General features: G+C 35.1%; 1 protein-coding gene across 6 annotated transcripts; it reads right to left on the bottom strand.

Annotated features, from left to right (window-relative positions):
• Positions 1-530: 530 nt before the first annotated feature.
• Positions 531-25,726, bottom strand: LOC122575038 (myosin-IIIa-like). Of its 6 annotated transcripts, XM_043743393.1 has the most exons (17): positions 13,861-13,999; positions 12,574-12,908; positions 12,128-12,409; positions 11,428-12,012; positions 10,978-11,369; positions 10,550-10,878; positions 9,898-10,404; positions 9,541-9,827; positions 9,115-9,389; positions 8,626-8,993; positions 8,392-8,502; positions 8,059-8,312; positions 7,773-7,981; positions 7,581-7,661; positions 6,946-7,110; positions 6,709-6,730; positions 2,404-2,516 (listed from the first exon to the last, which is right to left on the bottom strand). In XM_043743393.1, exons 1-17 carry the CDS (start codon positions 13,874-13,876, stop codon positions 2,505-2,507), a joined length of 4,230 nt encoding a protein of 1,409 aa, XP_043599328.1. In that variant the 5' UTR covers positions 13,877-13,999; the 3' UTR covers positions 2,404-2,504. The 6 variants fall into 6 exon arrangements, with proteins under 6 accessions (XP_043599326.1, XP_043599324.1, XP_043599325.1 ...); XM_043743391.1 differs by lacking the exons at positions 6,709-6,730; positions 13,861-13,999 and adding an exon at positions 25,434-25,726 and having other exon boundaries at positions 531-2,516; XM_043743389.1 differs by lacking the exon at positions 6,709-6,730 and having other exon boundaries at positions 531-2,516.
• Positions 25,727-25,933: the final 207 nt, after the last annotated feature.

Genomic DNA, 25,933 nt, shown 5'->3' with positions numbered 1-25,933 from the left:
ATTGTTAAATAAACTTTATTGTTGAACATCGAGAGTATTTTTTGGGCATTTACATCCAACTCCATCCAACATCCTCAACCCCAAGGAGCGTCTCGACTTAAAGAATACATTGTAGTAATTAAGGACCTCGACAGTATGTTGAAAAATAATCAAAAAAAGGCTAAATCTTAGGACGGTAATAGACTTGATCGTAGTAAAGAGGATTTTATAAATTATTAAATGATTTTATGAATAGGAAATGATAATATATGTTTGGGTCACAGGACGTAACATGTTGAAAACGTAATATTGAATATTGAAACTGTAAAAATAAAGATTTTCATAAAGTAGTTTTGATACAATTATCGCGTTATTTTATCAACAGAAAATTATCCAACTGTTCTTTCTTATGGAATTAAATTCAGTAAATATTTCATAAAATAAATTTGCGACTTATATTAAAACATTAAATAATAGTACCGAAAAACAAAACTCGAAATAAATAGAACCTATATGTTTAAATAATAAGTGTAATAATAAGTAGAAGTATATTTTTGCTTCTACTCAGAATTTTATTTACAAGCAGTATTTTCGAAATACATACTAGTATTAGGATTTAATAAACATTTGACAATAGCGACTAATTAAGACGTATTCGGAACCGTTTAATAGGACGAGATGCTAATGAACAAGTTTATCAATAGATTATATTTGTAGTCGTATTTGAAAGTTATACGTACGCGTCTAAAACATAAATGTTACGATAAGACATTGTCAAAAGTTTGCGAACGACATTTATTTTAAAGCTATCGAACACATCTAACTCTTGTAAAGCTACACATGACTAGTTCTAAATGAACGATATTCTTGAGATGTATTTTGTTAAGCAGCAGCAGTTGATTGTATCAAACAAATCAATATCTCTTTTTTCATTTATTTGATACAAAAGATCAAATTATTGAGTCGAACGAATAATGAGAAATAAGTATTTATAAAATAACTCGATCGATGACAAACACGTGTTATCATGAATTACAATAAATTAAATTCACAGAATCTGTTGTGTTTTATCAATATTCTTTCGTCACAAATGAATTCTTGATACTTTAAAAAAAAATTCAAAGTTCTACGAATAACTAGTTTTCACAAAATTTAACGAAAACTAACTAGTTCGCATAAGTTTGAAAATTATTAGATACGGCTAATACATACACAATTCGTCAAACGATCCGACTCACATATTTTCAGCTTCATATGGTAATTCATATGGTAATAATACTGAAAAATATCGGTTGATAAAATTTACGAATCATTAATACCTTGCCTTATGTTGCGATATAACCGCGTTATATTAACTAGATAAGAATTATTTTGTAGTTATTATATTTTTTTCAAATCTTAAATCTTCTTCGAGTATCTTTTGCCATTTCTGTGCTTATGTATCCTTAGAAACATACTTTTTAGGGAATTCGCATATGCGATCGGTAATTATTCTACATCGTCTAACGACAGTGCCCGTAGAATATCTGAAAAAACATGTCTAAGAAAGTTTGAACATTCGGGCATCTCATTAAGGTTATTTTTTCGCGTTAACGAGCTTATTTTGATTTGGTGCGAGCGGTGCTCTTCTTTTCATGTGTTTCTCAGTGACCTTGTCCTTTGATACCGAAACTCCGTTGCAAGCTAAACTGCCGCCCTTCCTTTTTCTTAAAGATTCCGTAGGAAGGTATTCAGCTGGTCTCAATAGCTGCCGGAAATTGTACGGTCCATTGATATCTTCTGGATCGTAATCTACCTTAAAGATTTCTTGTCGCTTCTGAACGACGACAGTAGGTTTGAGGATTTGTTTGAGATCAGCTGGGATTCCAAACGTATCCTTACCCAGATCTTTTCTCACAGCTAATCGACCATTGATGGCGTTCTGACAATTAACCAATCGGTCGATTCCCTTTTTGCTGTCTACGCCAGGTGATCGATATTTTCTTAAGTTGTCATTCTCTTTCGTAGGCTGTATCTCCTTTACACGACCATTTATATTATTCTTAAGGCCATTGTTTAATTTCGAAGGTTTGATCAAATCATCTCCCACGACCATTTTATTTATGAACAGACCATTTTCACAACCACTAATGATACTTGGTGGGTGTCCATTGACTTTGACCAAATTGTTCGCCGATGAATGTTCATTAACCGAGTTTGAATGGCTATTGATTGTGGTTTCGTGTCCGCTCGCGGAGCCGTAATAATTATTTAGAGGGACGTGCCCGTTAACAAACGCTGATCGTCCGTTTGTAAAATTAGAACCTCCCTTAAACAGGTTCTGATGAGCATTTGCAGCATGATGTTCATTGATGATACGCTGCTGCTGACCACTGATAGATTGATGACGGTCATTTACACCGTTGTATCTGTCGATGTATTTGAATCGTAGGCCATTTGAATGGTTGATATTCGAAGAGTCGACTGTAGATTGTTTACAACGCGGATATCCTTCAGGGAACCGCAAGTCTTTGCCAGCCGCGTGATTAGTCCTTGTACTGTAAAGAAAAGAATCGCTTTAAATCGAAGATCGCCTAAAATATCGATTTTTCGTTATCGATTTCAAAACTACCGATTTGTAAATGAAATTTGAAGAATGAAGATAAATAATGATCTACGATATCGGAATATGTACTTCAGAAATAGTATAGACATTTTTTAATTCGAACGATAAAAATTTTATGGAAATGTCAGATAAAGTATTTATTTTTCAAATATTTCTTCGATCACACATGTTTTATTTTTTTGTACAGCTTTTTACTATTTCTCTTATATTTTAATTAGAATGTATGCACCAGAAAATATGTTTTTGCTTTTATAAATTACATAATTTAAAGTAACTAAAGTATGTTAGTCAAAGGTGTATTAAATAAAGAAAAAGATACATTCGTGAGATCTGATATACTTCGAATCGCATCGAATCTGTATATATAGTAAAAAATTCGAATCACTTCGAACGTGATTCGAAGCTTAAAGCTGTTGATAATCTTGATAAGTTCGGAGTTTTGAGTCTTGAGTTCTGGTATACCCTGGTCGTTTTAAATGCTTGAAAATCTTTAGAATTGCTATAGTGTTTGATAACGTGATGAGTATTCAGTATCTTGTCACTTTTTGATTACTTTGGTTCAAAGTTCATTGACATAAAATATTATAAAAAATTCAGGAATATTGAGTTATCATCAATACATTTATTTGTTATTCGTATCTGTAGTTTGTAGCTTGCGGTACATATTACGAGTGTTGGTATCTAGTGAAAGCGGGGAAAAAAAATAAAAGAAAATAGAAGTTTTTCAAATATTGGAGAAAATTTATGAAAATGATAGGTTTATTGTTTATATATATTAATTGTTTAATAACAAAATCGTATTTAAAGTTAATGTAATATTGTGTAATCCACAGTATAATATCCTATATATTAATAAAGTAATAGTTATATTTAAAGTTAAATAAGTTTATAATTATAAATAATAATATTTATTTGATATTAAAATTGTATTCAAAGTGGCATGTTTTAATGTTTTGTTTGCAATTGATCATAATTCCTGCCTTCGAAGAATTTCTTTCGCATGGCATTAATGTGGCAAAACAGGACAAAATTGTTTTTGCTAATTTTGTCAACATTGCGATATTTGGATATGTTATTTTTCCAATATTGTAATGGATCTGAATATCTATTAACACAACTTTCCGTCATAGAATCTTCACCAATCAAATTTTATCGCATTACTTCGTTGTCACACGACGTTCATAGTGATGTATTATTAAGATGTAGGTGGAACATTATTAAGGATTATCAGTGTTTATCTCAAACGAGGTAATATCTTTGCTCCTTCGGCAGTTTCACTAAACATAAATTTCTTTTGAGATATTTGTTGTTTTAATTTTATGACTGAAAGATTTTCACTATTCAATTTAAGACAAGTGTGTAATTGCTTCATGGCTATGATAACTTCAGAAATCGAGATATTGGATCCAGTATTGAATTCTATGATTAAAGAAAGAAATGGTTGTAAAATAAGTAAAGTTTTAGCTAATGTATTTCGTTCATTTCTAGTTAGTAAATCGAAAGAAATGGGGGAAAGAAGATAGTGTTGATGTCATTGCTTGTATTTATTCTAATAATCCATTAAATATTTCGTATCTTAAATTCCAATGTGTCTCGATTTTTAAAATTAATTTATATTTTGGTTTGTTCAGTAAATTTTGCATTTGGAATACTTGTCTTTTGCTAAGCAATTAGATTTAAAATAATATTGTATAGTATACGACGACATTTTTGATGGATGGTTATTAAATTGGGAATGGATCCGAATGACATTTTTTACAACTAAATAAAATATGTGCAGAATATGAAACGGTAAATATGAAGGTAAAACTGAAACTTTCCGATTTCGATGATTTTTTAATATGTAATGGGAGCATGATTCTGAACAATTTTTTCCTATACGTATGATCGGCAGTCTCGCTTAGTTCCCAAGATATTCGCAAAAATCTGTCGATACCACTACAGTGAATTCTGTTTGTGGTTGTGCGCCTGCAGTAGCGTGTGCGTAAGTGTTGGTTGCCGCTTGTCTTCTATTTATAAACGAGACGAGCTTAAAGACCCCGTGTGTAACTACATATGCGAGGTTGCAAGAAATGTCTCTTATAACTTAGAACTCAATTAAAAGTGAATATCATCAATGTATTGGGTTTGGGTTAGACTCTTCAATCTAGCCGCTACGAGGCAACGCCGGATTGAAAAGTCTAATCCAAACACGATACATTGATTGTATTCACTTTTAATCGAGCTATAAATTATAACAGACGCTTCTTGCAGCCTCGTGTATGTAATTGTGTACGGGAACTTTAAGCTCGGCTGATCTTCGTTTATAAACGGAAGATAAGCGGTCAGCGGTCGGCAACCAAACTGACACATACACTATCACAGTGACGCACAACCAGAAGCAGAATTCAATGTAAATATATTTCAAAATTATCGAAATCGGAGATGAGTTAACTTTACCGAAGCTTTATCCCAGTTGTAGTTTTCGAGATATTCATATAATATTCTTGCTGAACTTTTTACTTAAATGTGGCCTCACGTTTCTCTTTCTAAATACAAGTAAATAAGAATCTCAGCATAGCCACTAGAGAGCATGTATTTTAGTAAATGACAAACTTTCTTTCTTTGATACTTTACTTTTAGATTTGGATTAAAAAATCCATAAAAAACAATAACCGTTACATACATTTTTATGGTAAACTATTCTTTATACTAATTAGAAAGATTTCGAGCTATATTATTTTACCGTGAATCACTTTTTGATCAATTAGAAAGCCTATTATTCCTATTAGTATTAGTGAACATAAGGAAAGTCTGTCATTTACTGAAGCACATGCTCTCGAGTAGATAAGCTGTTTCTGTTTTATTTCCATGTGTTTAAAAATTGAAGCCCGAAGAGTGGTATAAACCCATCGCAGCACGAACGTATAATATAAATATAGTCATATCCGTACATAAACTTACCTTAAACTAAAAAGTTTTAAGAATATTTATTTATATGAATATCTCGAAAACTAAAGCGAGTTATATGAATAAACGACGAATAAGTCGCTATATATGAATAAATGAAACTGATCATAACATGTGCCTAATGACATATTTGGAGATCATTGAAATCGGTGAGGCGTGCTCCGTTCGATATACGTAATTACGAAGCATTATTATTATTTATAATTATTAACTTATTCACCTTAAAATATAATTGCTACTTTATACTGTATAGTATATTATATTATCTTTTGTACTATACACAATACTATATCAATTTTATCATCAATTTATCGATTTTGTTATCTAATAGCTAATAACTAATGTGTACGCAATAAACTTATTTCTATCATAACTTTTGTTCTAAATTTGAAAAACTTTTCCTAGTTCGTTATATGTTTTTCCTCGCATTCGCCAGGTTTGTATCAGTATTCGTAATATGTATTGCGAGCTATAGAAACGAGTAACATAAATAAATGTATTTATCATAACTGACATTTTCTGGATTTTCTTTAATATCTTATGTCAATGATACTATTTAAACCAAAGTAATAAAAAAGCAGTAAGACATGAATACTCATCACTGCATCATACACGTTTGTTATCCGCGTCTACATTACTATTATACATAACTGTAATATACAGTGGGTGGGTTTAAAATGTGTTGTTGAAATTTTCATTACTGTTTTCTTCGTGATTTCGATCAATTGCGACTTTTTTTACAATTTTTTGCGCGTCATTTAGTAAATTAATCCTTCTAACTCCTTAAAAGAGATCAAGTCGTCTAGCCCAATTTTCAAACAATTATTCCGTTTTAAAGTGTGTAGAATACTTTCTACGTCCACTATATGTTGAGTCATATCACGTTATCAAACCCTATAGCGAGCCCTAAGACTTTCAAGATATCGAAAACGATCAAGACTTTCAAGATTTCCAAGACGATCAATTATTTATCAAGGGTTTCAAGACTTTTAAGCTTCGTAACCTGTTCGAACTGATTCAAAGTGTCTCAGATCCCATTACTAGATACGTGTGTAAGATAAGTTGGTTTTCTCTGATATTCATATAAAATCTACCTTAAAACGATTTCTAAATGAAATTAAATCTCTGAGACAGGTATGATACGTACTACGGATGGCATAAGTTTATAGTTTTACCTGGAAGTTTGCCATGATACCTCTGGCAAGGTACAGAAACACAACGAAAGATTAGTAAAACTCGATTGCTATCATACAATGATTAATTCAACGATACTGCCTATTTACAAGAACAATGTATTGCAAGTTTGACAAGTAAAGAAACGAACGTAATGATAACTGACTGTCTGAGGGGGAGTTAAACTTAAGTTTAGGCAAGAAGACAATAAACGTCTAATTGAGAAAGTTTGACTTTACCCCACTCTGCCCGAGTTCTCTTGTTGCTGATCCTCGCTCGGATTTCTCAAAGCTTTGTGCCATATATCCGAAAGTTGTTGTTCCGAAGCTATCGCAAAGTCTCCCTGAGCTTCCAAACGTTCTCTCCTCTCGGTATTCACTTCCAGAATCTGCCCAATTCGACTCCTGAGATTAGAAATAAAGCAGTAATTTTCATGCACAACATGCGTTCCTGCTTTCTACGTCACTGTTTTACACAGGTATAGTACACAATTCTTTGATAGTAGTATCTACTAAAATCTTGCTAAAGTTCGAAACTGTTTGTTCGCTTTGTAGATGTGTTGGCAAGGGACACATTTTCAGTATAACTAACAATAAGATTCCTGGTACAAGGATAATACAAATAGCTCGTTTATTTCGAATATTTTAGTGAATTTATGGCCCAAGTGCTTTAAGAGGATATTTTGTATTCTATGATAGAATAGGATATTCGATAAAAGATTATGGGATCTTCAGTGACGATGTTAAAGTGGATGTCTAGTGCCTAGGACTATGATACTCGAAAAAAAGGTCGAACAAGATTTTACAAATATCTACAGGTGTAGCGCGAGGTAGATAACAATTTGATAAAATCTCCCTGGTATCTACGAATGTACCTCGTCAATGGGTGAAGGTCATTTTCTAGCTGTATCAACGGTAAGTCCCAGCCAACTTCTTCTTCTTCGAAGTCCGAACCACTTCCGATGCGAGTGCCAAAAGCATTGGAAAATTGAGCATTCGAATTTCTCATTCGCTCGAAGAAAATGAGAATGAATAATCGATCGCGTCAGTGCATTATGTCTATTTACCTGCTCATCTCATCCTTCAAGTCACGGTAGTACTTGATCGTTTCCTCTCCATCCACTTGATTGCCACTTCGATATTGCATGATAGGCTGCACCATGTTGAATCCTTCGGGTCGAACATAATCCGGTGGCGGCTCTTCTATCTCGTTTAATCGAACTCCTGGCTTATTGTGACGTAGATTCTTGTGCACATCTTGATTTTTCATATGAACCTTCGACACCATTGGAATAAATGAAACATTACGCGTAAGTGGAATCAAAGTTTTTATCTAAAATTTCGTTTACTCACGTTTTGAGAAAATTGTATGAGATCAGCTTGCCTTAATTTATAATGTACCAGATCTTTTGTCGGAGGTTTTCTGTTTTTCACTTTTTCCTTTTTGTACCACCGTTGGACTATAAACGCTGCTTCTTCGTTCTTTAAACCTTCACGCAGTAACGCTTTATGTGCCTCAAATTTATCATCGTAGTTGTTCAAGATCTTCTTTAAACGTTCTTCCAGTTCAGGTCCAAAGCGTTTGCGAATTGTGTATCCTCTGAAATCTAACGATAAAAAGAATCTGTTACATTAATTTGTATGAAATTCAACATAAATTTATGCTTTTATCAGGATTAATCTTACGACTTTGTATGATAGCTGCAGCATCATCTTCCTTCAACTCTTCTTTCGTAGTTTCATCTTCCTCGTCTTCTTCTGTCTGCTTCTCAATCTCCACCTTCTCGTTCTGTTCCTCTGTGAAACATGATTAAATCAATTCGTTTTATATTCTTTTCAATGTATAATGTATGTTGTGAATTTTATTCCCCGAGAGAAATATCAAAAAAAAAAAAAAAGAAAAGAAGGAAACTCATATACCTTGCATTTTTTGTAGAACAGTTGCTTCTTCCTCTTCTTGTTTCTTCTTCATTTCCTCTAAGAAGTGCTTCCGCGACAACCAGCCACGAATATGACGTTGTAGTGTCACAACAGACACGGCGAATTGCCATTTCTGCTTCTTAAATCTGATCCTAGCGAGCCATCGACGAACACACGATTGAACCATAATGATTTTCTTCAGCTGTTCCTCGTACATCTTCGAAAGGAATTCGACGTGATAGTATTTCAAGAAAACTTTTGTTCTGCCCAATGCCCATCCGTCCATTTTCAAACGGATCAGAAAGAGACGGCAATTGTCGCGATTCGCTGCCACACGTTCATCGTATCCAAATGCTAAGAAACAATATCTGAAACATACATAATTTTTTAATCGAAGATATTTAAAACAGCCCGTTTAATTTTTAATGCTTAATAAAGGCTGAACTATGAACTTTGATCAGATCGACATTTCGAAATTGAGAGGAGTACCTTTTTAGAAATTCGTTGAACGATATTCTATGCGAAAATCCATTTTGTCTGATCCTTATTGTCTCCAAGACCCCTGTATATCTCAATTGTTTCACGACTTTCTCTTTATCGAAGAATCGTGGGCTCTTAGAGTCGTTCGGTTTTATGCATCGTACGAACTGTGGTGACCCAGACACCATTTTTTGGAGTAAGTCCATAAGGGAGTAACGGAAGTAAGTTGCTACGGTTTGTTGAGCTCTGGATTGTGACGCCAAACCCCGACTGGAGTACCGTTCCTAATGCAATTTACAAATAAATTTTCATTCAAACGAAATTTCCAGCAATTTTCAATCTGTACGATCATCGCTGCGACGGCGTTGTCTTCGAGTTAATTAGCGAGAGATCATCAAGCTTGTATAATTTAATCGAGTAGCTAAACCTAGATACCTTCGTATTCTGATTCGACTGTGACAATTTTTTCGAATCAGTCTCGTGAACAGCCGAATACAAGTTGCCAGTTTTCGTGATCGGACATTGGAACAAGAAACGGACCATATCGTACTGAGATTGCCTGACCAGCTGGATTACTTCAGGCGGTAGGAAATTCCTGTTCTTTTCTAGGAAGCCTTCCGCTTGGTAAACTACGCGACCCGCAAAATGATGGACTGCGAAACAAACTGCGTCCGATTTTGGCCTTACGTAGAACTTGGACTTGATGTTGTTATGAAATTTCTCTGTAATATGTGTACAATAATTATCGAATGCATTACTTTTATCGAAAAATAACAAATTGGAGATTCGTACCGATTAGGGATTTATTGGTGGCTCTGGGAAATCGACTTTCTTCGTCTAATAAAGCCAAAAGTCCCATAGGTTTGCTGAGTAACATATCTAAAACGGGTCTGTTGTCAGAGAACTCGACCAAATCTACTGGTATTCCTTCCGCCATATATTCCTGTTGCTCCCAGGTGAAAATATGCTGATTGAAGTAATATTGTATTTGTTCGTTGGCGATGTTGATGCAGAGTTGCTCGAAGGAGTTCCTCGGGAAATTTTCGAAGCCAAATATATCCAGCAGGCCGATCGCCAGCGGTTCGTAGTTCGGTGAACGATTGAAACATAGTAAACAGTTGATTTGATTGACCATCCAGTCAAACAATCGACCATACAATCCTTTTGCCATCGCGTCTCTAGCCGCACACGCTTCGGCTACCGTATTGTTACGCGTGATTGTTTCTCCCCTGGTCATAACGGAATTTGATGTCAACGCTTCCAAAAGATCATTTTCTTCCACACCGAGTAATTGCGAAACTGAAACGTGTTTCGAAGTTTATAAATTCCATAAATTCTTCTTCTTCGAAAGAGTACTTCTTCTCGAAAGAAAAAAGTAAGAAGAAAAGGAACGAAAACGAAAGAAACGATAATTTAGAAGAGATAAATTTGTTGGTAATATTACCTCTGTGTAAAGGTGTTGTATCAATCACGCGGCTTTTGTTATCGGTATTATCTTCGCTGGCTACTTCACCAAACTCGATATCACCGAGATGAAGTATCGCAGCCAGAATACGATATACTATGTCCACTTCGCTATCTTGAAATCCCAGTAATTTAAAACCGACTTTTAGTTGTTGAAATTTATCGATATGCGTTTGAGATGTTTGACTCTGATCTGTCAAATACCGATGATGCTTCCGAAGGTTCGAATCCAGATAAAATTCCGAAAGACGATTGTCTGCCTCCAGACCATCGTACATGTAGTAAAATATATGGAAATTGCGTTCACCTCTGTGTGAATCAACGAAATCAGAATGTTGAAATTATTACATAGCTACCTAATCGATAAATACATACATATCGACGAATACATGATATACAGAAACTTACTCAGCTTGAGCTACAACGCGAGATTGCTCTAACAAATACACGTATATTCTGGCACCAGTGACTTTACCACCTTTAGTCATGGTTAAGTCAAGATATTTGCCAAATCTCGATGAATTTGCGTTAATCCCAGTAGTCGCATTACCGAAAGCTTCCATTATCGGATTTATCTGAAGAATTCTTTCTTCCAAATTACGATTAGGAGCTTTGCTGAGGTAAACCAATTGTTTCAGCAGCAAATTCGCACTTTCCGTTTTTCCTGCTCCTGACTCCCCGCTAATTACAATTGCTTGATTCTGTCGTTGATGTAGCAGTGCTTGATACGCAGCATCGGCGACGGCGAAAATGTGAGGTGGATTGTCCGATCTTGCCTGGCCTTTGTATCTCTTTTGTTCCTGCATAGATAACTTGAAACTTAAGAAATTTCGATAAATAGAGTTTGATGATACTTACGATGCCTGTATACAGTCCCAAGTTTGTGAAAGGGTTAACAGCTACAAGTATATCTCCGATATAAGTATATATTTGAGTTTTTTCATATCTGTGTTGTAACTGATCGACGATTGCATCCTCCGACAACATGTCCAAAGCAGCCAGGTCGTCCATGTACATTTTTTCTGGCCTAGCTTTCCGATCGGTCTTCAATTTGCCGTGTTTGGTCGTTACTTCGGGCTGTCTATGAACTTTACCATCAGCTCTTTGACGTCGGATCTCCTCTTGTAGTTCGTTTCTAATCTTTTCCGCGTTCGACTCGATATTCATCAATAAAGGATGCTCTTTTAGTTCGCTGGCAAAGGGCCTGTGCTCGAGATCTTTCACCAAACATTCCGTAATGAAGTCGACCAACTCTGGAGAATGGATATCTGGATTTTTGAGGGACGGTGGTGGATTTCTGGGGATTTGAAAGAGTGCCCTCATAGGGTGCAGTTCAGATAGGGGTGGATCGCCCTCTGCTAGTTCGATTGCCGTGATTCCAACTGACCAAACGTCGCATCGAGAATCGTAAGAAGAATCAAGTTGTTGTTCGCAAGCTATCACCTATTCATAATTTGTAAGATTTCACATTTGTTAATGTCGTATTTTGATAAGACGATTGAAACTTTTGATAATCGAAAGTTGACGTTAACGTCGAAGAAGGAATTTTGGAATTTACCTCAGGTGCCATCCAGTACGGTGTGCCAACCGAGGTATTTTTTCTGGCGAGGGTAGCAACGAGATGCGAAGACACGCCAAAATCAACCAGTTTGACGTGTGCATCTTCGGTAAGCAAAATATTGTGTCCCTTAACGTCACGGTGCATGCAATGATTGCTATGTAAATAAATTAGTGCCTCCACCGTTTCTGCGAGGATGTAACCTATTTGGTCGTCCGTTAGGCGCCTTCCTTTTCTTTTCAGGCCTTGAACGAGATCGGTCACCGACCCTCCGGTGCACAACTACGATCGGAACGTTTTATAATAACTCGTTTGAATTTTTTTTTGTGGAAATTTCAAAGCGGTATCAAATAACGTTTAATTAGGTGACGATATTGATGTATTCGATTGTATATTCGTTACGCTTTCCTGTTTATATTATGAGACGAAAATTAGTGCAACGATACCTCCATGACGAACCATAATTGATCCTCTTCTTGAGCAGGTTTAGCTCTTTTCAAGAACAAACCATGGAAGAGAGGAATATTAGGATGGTGGCTTAAGTCTCTCAGTACCAGATACTCTTCTTCGATTTCCTCGATATTGTCGGCGACATTCTCCAAAATTTTAATTGCAACCTTATTGCCAGATTCGTTGCAATACGCGCTGTAAACCTCTCCATAGGTTCCTTCTCCGATTAATTCTTCCAAGACGAAGCGATCTCCAGGATCTGGTATCACGTCAAAATTTACGTGCTGACTCAGACCGTGGTACGCCATATTGGTCCCTCCACCGGTCATTTCTGAAATAGGGAATTATATTTCTACACTTTAATTGTACAAGTAAAATTAGTTAATTTGTCGAAATTTACCATATTATTATTATTAATAATGCACATTAATAATAATACATAAAAATTATATTAATATCTTTATTACGTTAATGCCTTCGATTATTATTACGAATATAAATTTCAATTCTATTGGGATGTAATGAGTATGGTACATGATAAATCATAAATGAAGTTAATAACATAACGTGCTGCATTTATCGGTAGTTTTATACGAGATGATTCCTTGTTCGAGTCTTATAGAAAATTGCGGTGAACCACGAAGAGAAACGTTGTCACTGTTATACCGTGTAAGTATAGGACAATAAAAACATTTCTTGGAACTAAATCTTTCCATGGAAGAGATAGATAAAACCTTATTGAAAATAAGTCACATTACATCTTGTAATACTACAAAAGGGCAAATAGATGAAACAAAATAAAGTGTGATCATCGAAGAAGTAAATTTATTTAGTATTAATAATATTGAAAGATTGATTTTTATCGAAGCTTTAGAAACCAAATGAATATGTAGTCTTGTCAAAATAGATATATTACAACGAAGATTTATATATATATATATATTAGCGTAGTTAATTATATAACATATTCTCTTATGGTAATCGAATTTAGGCATTGCCAACTAGTTACACGAATGAAACAGATAGAAAAATTTCAGTTGCTTTGAAACATACGCGAGTTTGAATTCACGATTAAATTGATATAAATTTCTTTGGTTAAGGCACCTATAACAATAGATAATAATCGACGATTATACAACTCTATTGTTTTATAGACTAATAAAATTTCACTGAGTTCAAAGTATAGAACACTTTCTCTCCCTTGTCGAGTTTACCAACAATTGTTCCACTGCACTTTCTATATTGTTCGCCAAAATTTTTCCTTGACGTGAATTCTTACTAACCAATTATATCACCCATTTTGGTAATCGTTGTTCACGCTGGATATTTTAAAATTCTGAATGCCTTATTTAAGGCCCTAAATAATTAAATGATGCGCCGGTGATTATCAATAGACACTGTTAACTTGACCAGGTGTGAAATAAGACTGGGTTGTTCGTCTTCTAACCAGATACCTGTTAACTCCTTAATAGGATCAGGCTCGGTAGGACCGGCGCACTTGTGCTCACTCTCAGAAATAGGTCTCGTAAGAAGACCACGCCACGTGCTCCTCTGTCATTTTGATTTCTGATATTAATTCCATAATAGTTTGAACATGCTTACATATATGCATTATGAATCTGATATGCACCGTGCATGTGGTTTTTATATAAGTAGATAAATAGATATTTTAGTCTTGTTTCACGTAACTACCAATACGCAATAAAAAGGTACTAATAGGAAAATTATTATTTTTTCACCGATACCATCTGTATCGATCAGAATAAATTCATATACCTGATTGTCGGATTTCGTCTATTTTCATTTTCGAAATTATGTTAAACAATATCGTTACGTAATTTTATTTTTCTTGTATCGCCTATTGCAGGGATATGCGTAAAACGAGATTGAGTCTAATTAATTGATAATGAAAAGCTGTTTTCTGCTTCTGCATATATAAATCCAAGATATGATAATAAGTAACTTATGCCATTGGATGAAGCCGTCTAAGGATCAAAGCCACTCACTCGTGGTTTCGAATGACATTTATGACACTAAATTAAACAGGACATTTATAGATCACGGGTGTCAAGTGTGTAGTCAATGATACAACGATAGATTAAGAGATTATCATATATAGATTAAGGAATAGATTAATCAGTTTAATAATCGAGTTGGAAAAATTCGATGAATTCTATGGCAAAATTATACACAAGATACAAATAATTTTGTAATATTTTAAGCGAGCATGCAGGTGCTAATTATCGTGCATCGCCATTGGCCATCCACAGTCACGTTCAACGCGAAGTGTGTCAAACGCATCCGATCTCTGTTTGCGTTTGGCATTTATGGAATAATTTGTTCGTGAAATTACGTTATGCATTTTAAACACCGAATTGCCGAATTAGATGTGAATCCGTGCAAAGATGTAAGAATCATTCTTTTAACTATATGTATATATTACCTATATGTATATCGTAAAATTTGATAATTTATAATTTCACATAATCCCTTTACATTTACACCTACATATAATCTATTCTCATAATTCTTGAATTCTTTTAAAAATATGTAGTCTTTTGTAACTTTATCGGTCGCTTCTGTTTGAAGAATACTCTTTGTTGCACTCTTTCTTTCTTTCTCTGCCTCTCCCTTATTTAAAATTTAATAAAATTTTACTAAAATTTCAAAATTTTTCAAACTTTTTTACATTTTACATGACAAGTCATGTCGGTTTTTGAAAGAAAAGAAATAAGTTAAAAGGTGTTTATATCTTCTATAAACGAAACAAATGTACCGCCGTTCCATAAAAGCTTCGCTTAACGATCGCGTACGACCAAAGGCTCTTCATTCTTCCTGAAAGTATAGATACTACTTACTTACACTGTTCGGACAAATTTCTTTTGTTCAAATATCGGAACCAATTTTGAACATTTATCCGAAAGAGCAGCAGTTGCTGAAAAAAGTTGCCGATCAGTGTCTTCGACCTAAAATATGAGAATCCTGTCAATTTCACAGATCGATGATTTCTCTTCTGCGAACATCTCTTTCCTATCCGTTTCGAAAGTAGTGTCAATTTCGTACCATCGATCATACTTATTGTTCTCGATTATGATCTCGTTTCTTTGACAAGACAAACGATTTGCCATCGCATTTTGCGATCATGGTATTGTTGGTATCGATACCTTTGAACATGGTATCACTGCTAAACAATGGTCATTTGCCATGAGGGAAGTCACGTGGTACGATAGGGGTATTAGAGCGAAGAAACCTGACGTGAAATTGGCTTAGAGTCACCCCAACTGTAAAGTAATGTCTCTTCGAGCTGCATCATGATATTCAACTACCTTGGACAATACTTGACTACACCTAATGTGGTGTATAAGCCGGTCAAATCACGAACATCGTGGCTTCTCAGTTACAACCGTGTTATTGGTTACGAAAATTTCATTATTAACGACTATCGATTTCAATTATGTCGCATTTTCGTCAGGGTTACTTCGTTGCAATTTACGTGGTTTCCTATGATGAAACGTTCCATCGTGTATTTGGTAATTATCGACGCTATATGGGTTACAGTGACATTTATAATGAAATAAATTGAATAAAACGCAAAACGGCGTGACGAAAGTTGATTGTAATTGCACGTGAATCTGTACAAGATAGGAAGTACTTAAAAACCCTTGTAAATCATTCGGGTTTTATGTCAATTGCGAAACCTGTTAACATTTTTGTTACTATTTAGTTTATAGGAGCAATTTATATAGAACATGAATTTCAATTTTGAGTACTTTCAACACACTGTCTGGACAGCACAGAAATTCTCTAATTCTTTGAATATATAAACCAGTGTTGTGTGTTGTAAGAGTAATATATTAGATAATTAATTAGAACAAAAATTATTGGACAGAGGAACTTGTTATTTTTACACTGTTCAGTAATATTATACTTAAACATCTTTCGAATGACAAACTAGATGAAGTGAAAGGTCAGAGGCTTTTCCAATCATACACGCCGTTCCGCTGTCTTAATCCTTTCAGCGTGACGGTGTAACGGTACAGTGCGTGCTATCAATGGTTATACTACTGCTGCGTAATGTTTAAACCACGTACCACTCTAAACAATACCACTGTGAACTAGATATCTGCGTTAATTGTTTCAAATGTGATCTCTTTTTCAAAGGAGTTAGAGATCCCACGATCTCGTATAGACATATACATAATCGTACATTGTTTAAGAAAACTTGCGTTCTAGTTTGCACAATAAGCCAGGGATATTCTATATTTATTATAATAGCTTATTATCGTAGTTCGCAAAATTCAGCTATTTACCGTACCGTACAATAATTTGACGGGAAACTAGCTGGTTACTGCAATTACGTAAAGAGCTGCAGATTATCGATTCTCTTTTACTTTTTATCACGAAAGCACTCTACCTTGTTGTTTACCTAGGTATTCTCTTTTAATAATTTATTTATTTTCTCAATGGAATATGTGTTTGGAATATATTTGTCCCATTTTGTGTTATGGGATGATCTGGTGCACACTATGACGGGTAACGGTATATAATGCATGTCATTGATGGATCGATGATGTCTAGCGTCACATTGATACGCGTTTTAATAAGAAATTAGTAAAAAATCAAATAAAATAAAATTACCTATCGATTATATTATAATTGAACGAATGATTCATCGATTACTCTCGTATGCTTTTGATACGCGAAATAGAAACTCGTACTTGCAGCGTAACAATTTGTATTTAAACACCTCGGATGAAAATATACATATTTGTAAGAGAAACGGCACGTTAAATGCGCTAGAGAACTCTATGTAAATAAATTATAAATTTTGAAGGATCAACTCGAATTCGTATGACAAGTTAGCCTGTCTTTAACCATTGACAGGTTAGAATAACGATATACGACAAGCTACAATCGTGGCAGGTATCATTTATTATCCAGCTAAGCGGCGCGACAGTGTAAATCATCTGCAAAATTTCTCTGCAGCAACAGTCTAACACCCGACGACTCCGCAAACTAATCTGTGACCGACTTCGCTTTCCGCATAAAGCCCTTTTTATGTGGTTTGATACTTTTTTATCGTTCATCGCGACATAGAATTGGATCGTGCTTCCTCGACATCGATACCGCGTTGTTTGTCGGTGCAGAATGGAACTGCGATATTAATTCCGGTAACCGCGAAATATTCGTTTCGACGGAGCGCGTACTGGTGGGCATTGAAATTATCGGTCTGCCTCGCGATCGTTTCACCATGACCATCGTCATCGAACGGCGAACGACACATTTTTACCATCATCTTTTTTCTCTTTCCTCCGTCTTGTTTCTTCTTCGAGGACTACATTTCTAGGGAATCATATTCTCGCGAAGAATTACGTCGACCATACCTCGATAAGAACGTGAACGGTTAAAAATCGCTGTCGGCATGAATCGGCAAAACATGCTGCGATTTTTTTTCGTATCTTGCTTTTCACATTTCCGCAATTCATCTCACGAATCGTACGTGTCACGTTACTAAGGATCGCAATTGAACTTACGATATTTTAAACCATGTGTGGATGGAAGTTTGTGGCCAATCGAAACGGTTGTTGTTCTTATTACAGATTCTTGTGAGAAACATTTCCTCAACGATGATGTCAATTTCTCTATCATTCGTATGATTTCAAGTTAGCAGAGTTTTTATAGTAATAAATTCCGAGTACCCGAACAAACAGCTGTGAAGATGAGCTATTTTTTCACAAATTACACCGTATGTGCTTATTATCTGATAAAGAGTACATATTTTGCTTGCAATAATTCGTTTTAATTTCTGTAAAGTTGTTTCGAAATTGGCGATTCATCGATGAATTCAGTATGTTACGCATAAAAAGTAATAGATTACTTCATCTAAATCATCATTACGTGACTGTTGAAAAAACATATGTGCACAGCGTTTTAAAAGATGCATAGAATTTGCGTTGTGTTGGTGCCATCGGTGACTCCGTAAAAGTGTGCTAATTCCACAATAATGCGAAGCCCTACTTTCCAACCTTTGACCACTATTTGCTTCCATACTCGCTATGCTCGAACGCGACCATTGTAGTTTTCTTATTAATCAGCCGTAGGAGGAATGTGAATTATTGCACAAATATCACTCGATACTTTTTCCATCCGCTATATATGAAGAAACGAAATAAAGTAATATAGTTGGTTATTTCTTTCGCTTGGTGGGTTAAATCTCCGTTACCCCTATTTTATGTCAAATGTACACTTTTAATATAAGTTGTGCCTGAGAAAGAGCTCGCTTTAATAAACAGTCTAATTCAGCGCAATTAATATCGTTGAAAGCGAGCAAATTTGCAAGTATTACGATTAATGATTAGCATTATTTATCCAGGAAGTTTGATATGTAGTTTCTCGCAGTAATTTTCCGGTCGGAAATCTCGTGCTTGACGAATTCACATAACGTACTTCCTATTGTATCCGTCGCATCAGTTAACTGCCCGTGATGTAAAATGCAAGAATTCTCATGAAGTCAGAGTATTTACAAGATGAACATTCGAAATGATATTAATTGCAATATGAATACAGATCCCTTATTTAGCAGCTCTTATAAAATTCAAGTAATACTTGTAGTATTTCTCGATCTTTAAAAATCGGTAAAGATACTACACATACATACATTCTAGCCACGATAACTGATCCCCAGACGTGTTATCAGATCCTCGATTCACGGTGTACCGGTTTTCAAATGTTATTGGAGGAGAAACACGACATCGATACACGATACACTTCATTGAATTACCTTACTGATATTGCATGTTCTAATTTCGGACGACAGCGACTCTATATATATAGTAAAATGTAAGCTTGCGTTTCTTAGAAAGTATACGAGTCTTCGTAGTTAGAATTTACAATTTTATAGGTATCTTAATAAACCGAATAGTTAGTTCAAATTCTAATATTACTTACTAACCAGGTAGGCACGTAAAGACATGGGGAGTCTCTGAATAAAGAATCCGAACGACGAATTAACTCGTCTTTCTCGGTTAATAGATTCAAATCAATATGCAACTACCGCAAATATCGTACGAAACTGTTTTGAATATTTCAGTAAAATTTATAACTTCTTTTCCACAACCGTTCCATATGTTTTAAACAACGCTTTCGCCCATTCTACTTATCTAGAAAAAACATTCTGCGTGGAAGAAAGATTCATAAAAACGGCGTGGCACGGCGCGGCGTTATGAAATTATTGGTAGGTAGCTTTTAGCAGCGCTTTGCCATAGTGATAATCAGACCGCCTAGAAAACCTGGCAATAGCGATTCAACGAGCCATTGCTCGGTTGAAAAAAGACTCCTTTAAGACGGTGAACGGAAGGCAGACGAGTAACAATTTCTTTTAACGATCGAAATTTCCAAACGAACCACGAAGTACCGCTCTATTACGCGCATCCAGCGTGCCGGGAAAATTCAATTACAACGTCGGCGGACTGATAGGACAGGCATAGTTCTGACTGGATAGTCGAATGGATCAGACTCATCGCAAAGTGTAAATTGTGCAAACTTCCTACGGAACGGGCCGCGTCGATAATTACACTGGTCTTCTAATGACTGGAAATCCTCGATGAATGCAATCGCGATTCCTTTCTATGGAAATGAAACACCCACGATCATTTGGATGTGTAGGCCGAACAACGTCAGGGAATGTACTCATGGATAGACTCATGATGAATAGACCTCAGGAGACTCTCGTTATGCTTCCTTATCCGATTTATTTCTATAGTTTAGTTTATTTTTGTAATGCATGTAATCCATTATCATCTACGTATGTATAAGCTTCAGAATCTAATTAACTTGAATCCGTTGCTAGTTTATATCCCGGTTGCTTTTTCCTCCAAGTAGGATGTGGAAGAGTGGTACAGAAGTATGTGGTGTCACGTTACGGTAGCTAGGATGAAAAGAATAGTGACAACCGGAAAGGAAAAATATGACAGATGTTCTAAATATTAAGATAATCCACCTGTGTGTATCGAATGTTGGTGTTACGTTTTATAAGAAACTAACATGAAAACTGTTACATAAAAAAAGATTTTTGATCTTTGTTACTACTTTGCTGGAATATATCATTAATAAAAAAACATGCGTAACCGCTGGTACAACTATCGTGAACGTATGAAATGCAAGTTGAGATGAACGAGTTCTTTTTCTAGATACATTAACAAGCGGTGTGGTAATCATAACTATTGCAATTCAGGCATTTCTTTCTCGTATTCGTAATTTGAATGTCGACAACAAAACTACGAGAGATATTTGTTTATATTTTTCTTATATTACTTTAATTAAAATCCTTTACGTATAATATAGTTAGATACATATTACCGATCGGTAATTTTAACTTAATAGACACGGAATATGAAAAAGTAATCTGCGGTACGGATGGAAATGGAATGTAATTATGTGATGGACAACAATTGCACTAACAACCAAGGAAAGTAGTGTGGAAGCTATATAATTAACTGCGGAAGAAAGTCAAACCGCGTTGAAAAGACGACGATCCACAGGAAGATTCAGAGCTGAACGATCGTTTCGCAGATCATTGATCTTAGTTTCTAGATTGTCTCTTTCCCTTCTTGCCGAGTGTAATATAACGTTACTAAACATAAATTTCCAAGCTACCAATTCTATCTAATGTTATATTCCATTTTATAAAACTAGCAAAGCATAAAAAAAATTGTATCAATGTAGCGAATTAACTCGAAGTTAATTACTTTATTCGTGTTAAGAATAAAATTTAATCGATTATAATAATTTTAAACAGGCAACACCTTTTTCTCCGTTAAAAACAATGCATTTCAAATAATAGCGATTGTTAAACGTGAAAACATGAAAACTTTATAGCAATACATGAAAAGATCGCGGTAATATTTTCCAATTTTTCTATCACCTTGTGATATCTAAAAACACATAATTTAATTTCATTTCATTTGATTCGTGTAATTTAAACTCGATATAAAATTTTCTTGCAGTTCGCAAAATTAAACTGAATTCTAAGAACACAGGCTTTCCTCCTTGTCAGTTCCTCCACCAAATGACAGTGTAATTAACGACAATTAGATGGAAACCTGCTAGCGAAAGAAATTCTGCTGCGAAAGTGACTTTTCTATTACGAAACAGTACGAATATTTCGTATTAATTTAACGCAGCTGCTAGCTGCGTTAATCAGTATTAAGAAAGGTACTCAACGGATTTATAATCCGTGAACACGGATCAGCGATCCTGCTCTTACGTTTCTATTTAAGTTTCAATGATTTTATTAATTCGTTTGACTGACCCAGATTGTGAGATTTACGCAACGTTTCAACATCCTATTTTATAAATCACGCGAAAATCTAGTTTAGATGTTGGTATCGATCGTGGAGGAAGTGGAAATGCACTTCCTGAATGCAACGAGGCGCACGAAAAGAAAAAAGAAAAATTAACGTAATAGGATGCAACATTGTGGCGTGTAGCGGCGAATTCATAATTTTCTTTTTTTATATGTCGAGTGTCACAGAATGTTACGTGATCCTCTGTGTAAATATAACAGTAAAATGACAGCAGAATATTTTTTTGTATTTAACCGACCCGATATGGAAAACATATAAGACTACACTACAATTCTTTATACTACATTCTTACCTATATTATATACTATATCATGATATAATTCTAAAAAAGGAAGATTAAAAAATCGCATATTGATTTTTATTATTAGTTATAAAATAGATCCGATAAAGATAACTTTCGAATTCTTATTGAAATAATTTCGCGTGAAAGTGCGGATGGCAAAGAAAGGCAGTGAAGTCTACCAAATATACCTTTGCGATACTCAAACACTAACGAAATCATTCAATAAATGGATCAGTACGGCTTCTGTACTTTCTTTTACATAATAATTTCCTTAGTCCTTATAAGCATAATTTGGACGTTTGTTTCCTGTAATAATTTTCACATAATCAGCGATCAACAGTCACGTTCTTATAGAGAGGCAAGATGTACCGGTCATCGTTCCACGTAAATGACCACTCATTTCTTCGATAGCGTTGCTTATTTTGTAAGTAGTCATTCACTCACTCGATGTGAAATTTTTACTAATGCATTCCTGACAGTAAACGAATCCTGACGTAGTAAACACAGTATATAATATCGACTATTACAATTTTTTATCGTTATATATTTGATTACTTCTATCGAGGAACAAAATATAATAAAAGCAATAAATAATTGCGCGTAAATATTTCATAAAGGATTGAAGCATTCCGTACGAAATAAATATTTAAGCAATCATTAAGGAATATTTATTTGTACTTTATTATCACATCGTATGTTTATAATTTATCAATATTTCTCATATTACTTAAGGTTAACAAGTGTTGTGTACTACGATATTTGATTAGTTCTATAACTACAGAACTAACCAACTGGTACACATGCGTGTATTTAATAGTATTTCTACGCCAGTTGGTGTGTTAATATCAATCTTAAAAATAAAATGCCGCGTAACGAACTCGTATACGAAGAAAGTAAACAATTGTACATAGAGAATTGGATATGTACCATGGCTGCAAGTAAATTTCGATATTCAGAATTTCTCTCTAGTGAAATTTCTCTCAGGCTGCGAATGGTAAAATGACATCAAAATATAGTTCGAATAAATTATGGAAAGTTACGAGCGTGTGAATATCATTTTTCCATTCCCAAATTGAAAGAAATTCTATGTGAATGTTAAATTTTACTTTTGAAATTATTTTTTCTTTTTCATTTCTCCGAATTTGTCTTTCCTTTTCGATGGAAATAGCAGAAAAGAATAGGATCGGGAATAAACGAGTTTCGCATGTGGGCGTGGTTGGAAAGCTTCTCTTTCGCGATTCACAAAGGCCTGCATTAACGTTCCGGCCGATTTATAACTGGTTCCATTGGTTATTGCCATTTCTGTAATACACGTGGGTATCAGAAGTACCCTATAGCAACTTGCCCAGTCTTTCTACCTTTCTCTGAATATCTCCGATATTTCCTTATTTTAAATATAACTGGCAAAGATCGTTCTTGACCTTTTGGTTGCGATCGCGTTCAAGGTACATACTTACTTATGTGCATGCCCATTTTCTGACTACGTACCACCGTATTTAATGTTTGCATGTAGAAACCAACACACAATACATAATGCGATATGTCTTGATCACTTAATACTTTGATAAATATTTATAAGAAATACGATTTGAACGATCCGACACGTTGTTTGTTTCTTCGGTGAATGATCTTTTATCGTGTTCCAGTTTATAATATCGCATATATGTATATATATATATATATATAGATCTGTGATACAATCGAATATATATATATATATATTATACTGGATTCTTACATACCTGAATATATAGTGTAAAGACAATTCACTTTATCGATCACTAATCCTACGATTCGATTGTATCACAGATCTATCATAACCTCTGACCTCTACGATATAGCGTGGCGCTTGACCGCCGCGTAGTGTAATTTAACGGTTGCGAGCAAGAGCGATGCATAGCCGTAGCGTATTGTATTGTTGACTTTAGTCGAGGCTCGGTCGTAGAGACATATTTGGCGGCTGTCGAGTAATGTAGTCGAGGCTCGTACCAAAGATGTTAATATTTACAAGGTTGATATATCGATAAATCTCTCTGTTCTACTTTGTAGTATGTACTTTCCGAGGTAATAACACGTACTCGAGTTTCGAATATTTTAATTAAATTCACTTACTTATTAGAACACATAAATACGTATTTTAAATGTAATTTACTTTCCCTGTGATAAGCAATTACAATATTTCTAAAATTCGATCATATTACTCGATTCCATATTTATCATCGTACAATATTTAATTTAGTTTATATTTATGTTAAATGTCGAATATTTTTTTTTAAATCTGCTGTTCGATAAAACAAAAATTGGTTTATCGATCATAATCCTGAAGAACAAATCGTATCTATTATCGATAGATTCCGGTGCTTATCAGAGACCAAAATGTTTCATATAAATAATGATGATCGACATGAAAAGGCTTTAAAATTGCAGTTTTAATATTTTCATAGTTTACGCTTCATGGCATGAACAAACCTACGAATCGTTTCAGCTTGTAGCTCCATTTTAATTGACGCGTTTGCGAATGAATGCAAGATACGTGTTATGTACGTAGCGTGCAAAGCGCTCCTTTAACGATTCGTCATGCTATAACATTTAAACGATTATTACAATTAATGAAAACGTTACGATCGCGAGTGATACGCCTATAAGAATTACAAATAACGTAAAGTGGATGAATTCTGTAATGCGTTCCGTGGTACATACCGCGTATATACGATATACGATAGATCGAGCCTTGTGCATAATGCAACAGTAAGAAACCAGTATATGTATCATGAGAGAACTCGCATTATTTTAAGCAGATCACATTCTGAGGCAGGACTATCACGGTAATTGATTTAACGTCTCGATTGTTCAGTCACATATGTACATGTATGTATATAGTATATATTGGCCACTATTTAGGAAAAACGTAGATACGTACCATTCTTGTATCATACGACTAAGACCTATTGTTTTAACCAGACGAATCTTTCACATTTCTTTCGAATTGAGGTTTTCTTAAAAATAGAAAAACTCGATTCGGTTGAAAATGATTCAAAATACGCGGTAGGATAACACCAATTAAAATCCAAATCCGATCAATTATCGATCGAATAAGGCGTTCGTATCAAACGATCACTCTCATGCCGAGCATTCTCGTTATAGTGACGTATGTACACTTAACCATAAAATATTTGTATGTTCATAAACATTTTACGATGTCGCTTACCCGAATCATTGATTGAAGATTTGCAGAGTGACGGGAGTCCCCGTGGTTCGCGAAGAAGACTTAGGCGAACATGATCAGGGACGCGGAATTTGAAACCACTTGCGTGCCGATCGTAGAAAAAAAGGACCAGCTTAAAATCCCTGTCGGAGGTAAGTTCACAGCACTTAGCCACGGCGTGGTTGTCTAACCGGTACTCCGGTACTGTACGTTCGAAACGATACAGACAGGATTGGCGAGCGAAGAGCAGGCCACGCGAGTGCTGCCTCTGTCTTCGGCTGATGCTCGCTCCTCGCTACTCGCTGCTACACGTCCACAGGAACCACGTTGGTGCCCCCTCCTTTTCTCCGTTTTTTCTTCCTTACTACGTTGCCTCTCACAATGATCCGTTACTCCTTCCGCTTGCGTCTGCTAACCTTATCCGATCGTCCGTTCGTTCGTTCGTTCGTTCCTTCGTTCGATTGATACCGAGATTTATCCGATTAATATGAAACAGCCGAATT

The sequence above is a fragment of the Bombus pyrosoma genome, linkage group LG14 (genome assembly GCF_014825855.1).
Source record: "Bombus pyrosoma isolate SC7728 linkage group LG14, ASM1482585v1, whole genome shotgun sequence".
In the NCBI taxonomy this organism is placed as follows: Eukaryota; Metazoa; Arthropoda; class Insecta; order Hymenoptera; family Apidae; genus Bombus; species Bombus pyrosoma.
This window is presented reverse-complemented; position numbering and strand designations above follow the sequence as displayed.

Excerpts from the sequence above, each read along its gene's own strand:
- LOC122575038 (XM_043743389.1), bottom strand. Across the intron at positions 12,410-12,573 it reads AATTATGGTTCGTCATGGAG|TTGTGCACCGGAGGGTCGGT; the intron begins GTATCGTTGCAC and ends TTCCGATCGTAG. Across the intron at positions 7,662-7,772 it reads TTGAAGGATGAGATGAGCAG|TGGTTCGGACTTCGAAGAAG; the intron begins GTAAATAGACAT and ends TCGCATCGGAAG.